At 67.7% G+C, this 7,387-nt stretch overlaps 1 protein-coding gene across 3 annotated transcripts in view; it reads right to left on the bottom strand.

Moving 5' to 3' along the window:
- The window catches only part of IQANK1 (IQ motif and ankyrin repeat containing 1), a 23,645-nt gene extending 16,313 nt beyond the window's left edge, over positions 1–7,332 (bottom strand). For 2 of the 3 annotated variants that reach the window (XM_049632798.1, XM_049632801.1), the window contains exons 1-3: positions 6,078–7,332; positions 5,343–5,443; positions 1,806–1,874 (exon numbers count right to left, since the gene is read on the bottom strand). In XM_049632798.1, the coding sequence (XP_049488755.1) occupies positions 1,806–1,874; positions 5,343–5,439 (166 nt within the window). In that variant the 5' untranslated portion in view covers positions 5,440–5,443; positions 6,078–7,332. The remainder of the gene's footprint in view (positions 1–1,805; positions 1,875–5,342; positions 5,444–6,077) is intronic. The other variant, XM_049632800.1, reaches the window with a different exon arrangement.
- Positions 7,333–7,387: the final 55 nt, after the last annotated feature.

A 7,387-nucleotide genomic window follows, 5' to 3' on the forward strand; every position in this document is an offset into this window, starting at 1 on the left:
CCCCCGCCCGGCCTCCCTGTCCCCCCCCCCGTCAGCCGGAGGCAATGGCTTAGCAAACGGACGCGGAGACTGTCCCAGGGCTCAGGAGCCACATGCCCCCGGCAGCAGGGCAGGGCCACGCACACCCTCCCCCTCCGGGTGCCCGGGCCCGAACACACTTCCGTGCAAAGGGGACACCATTTATTCTGGCTGACGTGGGTTCCCACAGGGAGGCTCCTGCTGGGCCGCCTGCTCTGCTCACGGTGCCATCTGCACAGACCTGCTAACCCCCAGTGCCAGTCCCGACCCCCGGCTCACAGCAGAAAGGCACGGTGCAGGGGCCCGTCGGGTCTCATCCCGCGCCCCAGAACAGCTGGCCTCGGACACGAGTGGCAGGGCCTGCTGGAGGCTCAGGACTCCCACCCTGTTGGACTGGGTGCTGTTCCGGGGGATTCGGTGGGAGCCCGCTGCCCACTACAGAAACCTAAACAGAAGGCAGGGAATGACGTCTGTTCCTCCTTCCCCTGACACTGAGAGCGGGACCTAAGTGCGGACAGCTTCTCCCCAGGAGTCTTGGAAAAGTCACACCGGGCCACGGGCTCAGCAGAGACAGTTCTCCGTGGAGGTCCAGAGTCCAGTCCAGCCGGCACTGGCTTCCAGTGACAGGAGGGACATCCTACGCAGCCTTCGTCCAGGGTCTGACCTTGCCTGCGTCCTGTACTCCCGATCACTTCTGCCTCTTTCCCAGCCCAAATCCCCAGCTAATGAATATCCTTCCAGTACATTCCATTTCTACTTAAACTGCATAGAATATGTTCCTTCTGTACATAATCCAGAACCATGACGAATACATCGGGCATATATAGCTTTTATAAAACCATTAGCTTTCACAAACCTTCTGTGGTCCACCCCTGTCCTCAGGACAAGGTCAGGCTCCTTGTCCTGGCCCTTGGTGTGTGGGTGGGGTGCTGGGAGTTCATCCTGGAGCCAGGCCAGCACCACCCGCACAAGACCGAGTCTGTGTGGGGTGTGAGCCCGCTCGCCCTCGGGGGACTAGACTAGAAGTAAAATGGGACTCAGGAGGCAAAAAGACCAGGGCCAGGGGAGGGAAAGAAACCGAGAACACGAAGAGCTCTCCGTGGGCACGAGAGCTCTGGCTCAGGTCACCAGGGAGCAGTCTTGGGAGACTGGACAGCAGAGAGGAAGGGTCTACCCTTGGATGCGCTGGCGAGTTTGAGGACACCCGGGAGAGGGCTGGGGGGCTGAGCCGAATAGGGGATCGCGCACAGGAGGACGGTTTGGTAAAGACATAGCCCTGGAAGTCAGTGCCCATAGACGGCAGCGGAGGCTGTGCGAGGGAAGACGGCCTGGGACGGGGCCCCAGGCGCAGACGCCCAAGAGTGAGCAGGAGAGGCCCGGTGGGACACTAAGGCGATGCCTCCCTCCAGTCCCCGGGACACCTGCCGGCCGCCGGAGCTGAGGAAGGACGGACACGACCACAGGGAGTTAAAGGCAGGAGGGAGAGGGACTCCCGAGAGGCCGCGCCCCTGGGAGGCAGGCACGGAGCCAACCCCGCCCAGCCCTCACCTCCCCGGGAAAGCAGGAGGCCGGAGGCATCAGAGGGAGGGAGGGCCCGGGTTCGCCCGCCGCCTGCTCCCGGGAGGGCCGCGCGGCTGCACGAGCCCCCGCGCGCATGCACGCTCACACTCGCACACACGCGCGCACTCCCGTGCATGCTGGCCACGCGCGTCCCGGCCCAGGGCAGCCCCTTTCCCGCCAGCCCACCCCCCAGTCCTCCCCCTCCCCGCCGGCCCCCAGGCTCTCACCTGCGGGGGCCTCGGCCTGCGGGCCGGTCTCCCTCTGCCCTGGCGGCTGGCGGTGCGCTCCCGGCTTCCCTGGGGGAGGGGGCGGTCAGCGCGCTCGAGACGTGGACCCTCCCTCTCCCCTCAACCTCGGGAGGCGACTCTGCACCGAGTGCAGTCACCTCCTGGCTAAGCAAGTTGCCTCCCGCCGTTAAGGAGCGCCCACCCCGGGGGCCGGCCCTCCACGGAAAGCAGAGCATCGCCCCTGGGGTTGCCGCGCGGGGGCGCCGGTGAGCCCGGCAGGCAGGGCCGCCCCTGCACCTGGGTCTCGAGGCCTCAGCTCCCGCGAGCCCAGGTGCTGCGAAGCCTCCGGGAGGAGGAGCCGCTGTTTGCTCCACCCCTAGGGCCGCCCGCATCTGCTGCCGCGTCGGTCGCGCAGGCCCTACTCCCTGTGTGTCCGCCTGTGCTCCCCCGAAGCTTCAGGGGCGAGGGCCGAGCGGGAGGACGAAGAGGGTGCTCCCAGCAGGGCTGGGCGAGGCAAACCGGTCAAGCCAGTGTGGCAGAGCCGGCTGGGATGGGGCCCTGGGCGTGGGTGTGAGTCAGCGGCCCCAGGCTGGGGAAACGCTGGGGAGGAGGGCTGGGGAGGAGGCCGTCTGGGGCCTCCTCCCAACAGGAAGCCCCGGGGGACGCCAGCACTCTTCTGGCCCTGTGCACCCCCCCACCAGCCAAGGTCCGTCCCTGGGGATCCAAAGGCCTTTGCTTCTGTGGGCAGGGCAGCTGGACCCCCAAGCGCGAGGCTTCCAGAGCCACGGCCCCACCCCAGGGCAGGATGGACTGTTGCTTACTACCCCATGTCAGTCCACAAAATGCCTTTCAAGGCCCCCCCTCTCCCGTCAGCCCCCACCGAGTGCCAGCACCGCCCCCCCCCAAGAGGCCACCACTCTGGGCGAACAGCTCTGTCACCTCCACAGAGCACCCCAGGCAAGCGTGGGCCCCCGTGGGGCCCCTCTGGCCGGCTGGGGGGTGGGGGGGGGGTGCCAGGGTGCTCACTGTGATCTGGAGCCTCCCATGCCAGTTGGGTTGGGACTCTCTGTGGTCAGGCTGGGATGCAGCTCCCCGCCCAGCCAGGCCGGCCCTGAGCTGGACCAGGGGTGGGGCGGGGGCAGGGGTGGGCGGTGGGGGGCGGAGGCACTGTTGCCCGCCCAGGGCAGGACCAGACTCGCTACACACAGCCCGCGATCTGGTTGCCGAGTCACCTCCGCCAGTTTCTCAGTCTCCCTCCCAGTCTGGCCAACGAGGCCCGTGGCCTGTAAAGTCCCGCGCCCTGTGTCAGCACGTTAGTCAGCCCTCGCGCCTGGGTGAGCCACCACGCCGCCGGAGTCCCTATAAACTCCCCAGCGTGGCCCAGCCCAACGAGCGGGGCCCGTGAGCCCCACAGGCAGAGCCAGGGCCCGGAGCCGCCGCATCATAGACACCAGCCAAGGGGCAGGGCAGGAGCGGAGGACCCACTGTGGCCTCCCGGGGATGGCCCCTGAGCCCGCCTGATCAAGGCCGGCCGGCAATGAGCTAGGGCCCCGGGGCAGCAGACACCTGGTAAAAGGCGCCGGATCGCGGGGCCATGTCGGGGAGACGAAGTCGGGCTCGAAGAGCCCGAGCCAGGAGGGCGGGCAAGGCACAGCAGGCCTCGGGTCAGCAGGGCCCTGAGGCCAAGCCCCCGCCCCCTGCCGCAGGGGGCCCTCGGGACGAGGTGGGGGTGGCCCCTGCAGGGCACGTGACCAGCAACAAGCCAGCTGCCCAGGGACACCCCAGGGTGGCCGAGCCAGAGCGGCCACAAGTAGCCGAGCGGCCAGTGCAGGCCACCGCTCTGGGGTCCGAGCTGGTGTCAGTCCCCCCTGCGGACATGGAAGGCTGTGGAGCGGGGGGCCTGGCCCCGGGCCCGGGTCCCGAGCTGCTGAGGCTCCACGAGGTCCAGCTGTGCCTGGCCCAGGAGCAGCTGCTGCTGGAGGACCGGCGGCGGCAGGTGCAGCTGCAGATGCAGCTGTGGCAGGAGGAGCAGCTGTGGAGGGAGCAGCTGTGGCAGGAGGAGCAGCTGTGGAGGGAGCAGCTGTGGCAGGAGGAGCAGCTGTGGAGGGAGCAGCTGCAGGAGCAGCAGGCCTGGGTTCGCGTGGAGGGGCTGGAGCTGGCCATGGCCCTGGAGCAACTCCGGAGCGAGGGCCTTGAGGTGCTGCAGACCCAAGGCCAGGTAAGGGGGTGGGGGGGGGGGGCTCCGGACGACGTGTGGGGGTGTGGTGACCGTGCAGGCGGCTCACAGGTACCCGCCGAGGGCCAGCCGCCTGCTGTCGTGTGTGCTGCGGCCGGGGTGGCTGCGGGCTAACCGTGGGCCCGTTTTCGTATTTGCAAGTCGAGGCTGGTGCCCACGGCACAGGGCGCTACAAAGACCGTGCGACAGCAAGCCGTCCCGGGGACATTTGTTCAGGGAAATCGAGGCAGAGGTGTTCCTACAGAGGACCCGGGTGTCCTGGCCAGCTGGGCCAGGACAGGTGGCTGCAGGAGCCGTCTGGGGCAATGTCGGGGTACACAGGGTCACCTGCGGCAGGGACCCGGGTGGACAGTCAGCAGGCAGCGGAAGCGAGGACATGCCTGCCCCCACGCCCCCAACGCGGCCTCCAGGCCTGCCGGCCCTGCCTCCACTGTTTACCGCAGCGTGTGCTCCCAGGGCTTGAGATCACAGAGGCAGCGTGCGGCCCTCAGCCTGTCATCCTCATTCCAGAAAGGCTGCTTCCTCAGACGCCGCTGGGGCTATTTTGGGAAACTCGGGTCTGACCCCGGCTTGACATGAAGAGGAGTCACCACCGTCCCAACCGTCCCGGCAGGTCATGCGCTCTGTGAGCCCTCTGGGGTCCAGGGACTTGGACCGCCCCCCTCCAAGCAGAGGGGCCGCATCTGGGGAACAGGGTGGGTGCTCCATTATCCACCACAGACCCCTGGTGCAGGCTGGGAGCTGGAGGGACCCAGAACTGCCGCCGGGAAGGCCGGCGGCTAAGTAGACAACTCAGACGAACGCCACGACAGAGAAGACGTGGGACTCAGAGAAGGGAAGGACGAGGGCTGGGGGGAGGTGCCCCTCCGACCCCTGGCAGGGCTGAGCCAAGGGCCAGCGGTCACCCTTCAGCCTGGAAGTGGCTATGGAGAGGGTGGCCCGAGAGAGCAGCAGCAGGCAGGGAAAAGCAGCGGATGGCCCAGGTGGAACAGAGGGTCAGAGCGGACCACACACTTAGCCCGAGGATCCCCAGCGCGAATTGTCACCGAGCTCTGTCTCAAGCTGTGCTCCTCCGCGCACTGCTCCCCAGTCCCGGCCCGGGGGTGCAAGTCTCAGGGTCAGGGCCTGGAACGGACTGCTGAGCCCTGAACCCTCAGTCTGTCATACCCAAGCCCATCTCAGAGGTCCCCTGAAAGCCACTCTCAGGGGGAAGGGTCTTCTCAGACCATCCCCGGTGGCTGCGCAGAGGGTCTCACAAGCCGGTGTCTGAGTGGAGGTGCCCGGAGATCAGACTCACGTACCGGCAACGGCTCTCGGGGCTCCCGGCCTGGCTCCAGGGACGGATGTCTGCCGCTTCCCTGATGGTGCAGCTTTGGCACCCCCCTTCTTGCTGCTCATTTTCCTGGGGCGGGGGGCGGGGAGGAAAGGTCAAGGAGTGTGTGCTTAGAGTGGCAGCGGCAGCAAGGACCAGCTTCGCGCACGGACTTGGGCCTGTGTGGACCCCCCCCCCCCCCGCCCCGAACACAGCTTCCCTCCGGCTTCCTGGCCCACCTGCCTGCCCCTGGCCACTGGCTTGTGTGCGCCCAGCAGCTCAGGGGGAGTGCGCGACAAGAACATCCAGCCACAGCTCACCCCCTTGCCCTTGTTCACCTGCTGTCTCCACCCCCTGGCTCATCCATCCTTGGTTCCCAGGCCCTGACCGGCACCCCCAGTGCTGGGCGTCTGGAACCTACGTCCCTGCTCCAAACCACCGGGCGGCCAGCTGGACAAGCTTCCTCCTAACGCACAGCTCAGTCCCGCTCCGCTAAAGCCTCCATGCTCCCCCCACTGCCCCCAGCGCCCCCAAAACAGTGACACTTCTGTGACCCCAACCGGCTCTTGTTTCCGCCCTGGCAGGTGTTCCTGTCAGGGCCTGGAAGCAATCCTTTTCTCCCTAGTCCAGGCAGCTGACCCCAGAGTTCATTTCCCCCCGGGAGGTCTCCTTGGCCCAGGCTGGGTCGGGTCCCCTTGCCTCCCCCCATGGACAGGTGACTCACCGTAGCACGGCATGGGCCCTGGTGTGACCCCAGGCCCGTGTGCGTGCCACTTGCGCTGCTGGTGTCTCACAGTGTTCGGGGAAGGAATTAGTGAAACTGACCCAGAAAACGGGGTCATGTGGCAAGAGGGACACGGAGGAAGGTGAGCAGAGACCGGCAGGAAGAGGGAGGGAAGGGGGGGGGGAAGGGGGAAGCCTTGGACAGTTGGACAGGGGACCTGGCTCGGACACATGGCTGACCACAGGGCAGGGCCTAAGGGGGTGAGGGGACTTCAGTGGAGTCTGATGGGGGACTGGGGCAAAGATCTGCAGTGTTTGGGGGGGGGGGGGGGGCGGGGGGCTGCTTTGAGGGTGTCAGTGCGTGCATCCAGGGCCCCCTGTCCTGTGTAGTACTAGCAGGTGCCTGCTGGGCGGAGGACTCCCGGTGTTCGTGTGGGGTCCTGAACAGGGCGCGGGTCTGTGGGGGAGGGTCCCGATGCTGGTGGAATTGTGTGCGTGGGGGATCAGCGGAGGCGGGGTCCCCTGTCTGCGTGTGGGGCCGGTGTGTGAGGGCTTCGCAAGTGCACGGGGCGTCTCTTACGCGTGTGGGTGGACGTTGGCGTGTGCCTGGGTAACAGGCATGTGGAGGTGGTGTGAATGTAGGGTCCCCTAAGCGCGTAGGGGTCCCCGTGGTGGGTCCCCATTGGTGCGGAGGGAGGTAAGCGTGTGTGGACCCCATGTGCCTGTAGAGTCCCTCGTCCTTGTGGAGGTGGGTGTGTGCAGAGGCCCGTGTGCCCGCAGGGTCCCTACGCGGGTCCCTCTGTTCTTGGGGGGTCCAACCTACATAGGGGGCATTGGCCTGGGAGGGTCTATAGGTGTGGGGAGAGGGTCGGTGTACGTGTGTGTGGTGGCGGCGGGGGTGTCTATGACCGCAGCGTCCCTGCGTACCAGTGGGGGCCCAGGTACTTGGGAGTGCTGTGTGCGGGGCGGCGGCGGTGGGTCCTCCGTGAGGGTATCAGGTTAGCGGGCGCTCGAGTGTGGCGGGGGACCCCCGGCGCTCGCAGGGTCCCCGGGCCCGGGCCCGCCCCGGGCTCGACACCGCCCCCGCGACCTCACCTGCCTCACCTGCCTCCCCCAACTCGCGGACCCCGGGCGAGAAGCCCCGCCCCGCACGTCGGGCCGACCCGTTTCCTAGCGACCGAGCCGGAACTTCCGAGTCACCTCGACTTCCGGGGCGAGGGTCAGGGGTCAGGCGTAGGGACCCGGAGCTGGGGCGGGCGGATGGGCCCCGGGGGCGGCGGGCCGCGGGGGGCGGGGCGGCCGGGGGCGCGG

The sequence above is a fragment of the Panthera uncia genome, chromosome F2, assembly GCF_023721935.1.
Source record: "Panthera uncia isolate 11264 chromosome F2, Puncia_PCG_1.0, whole genome shotgun sequence".
Lineage (NCBI taxonomy): Eukaryota > Metazoa > Chordata > Mammalia > Carnivora > Felidae > Panthera > Panthera uncia.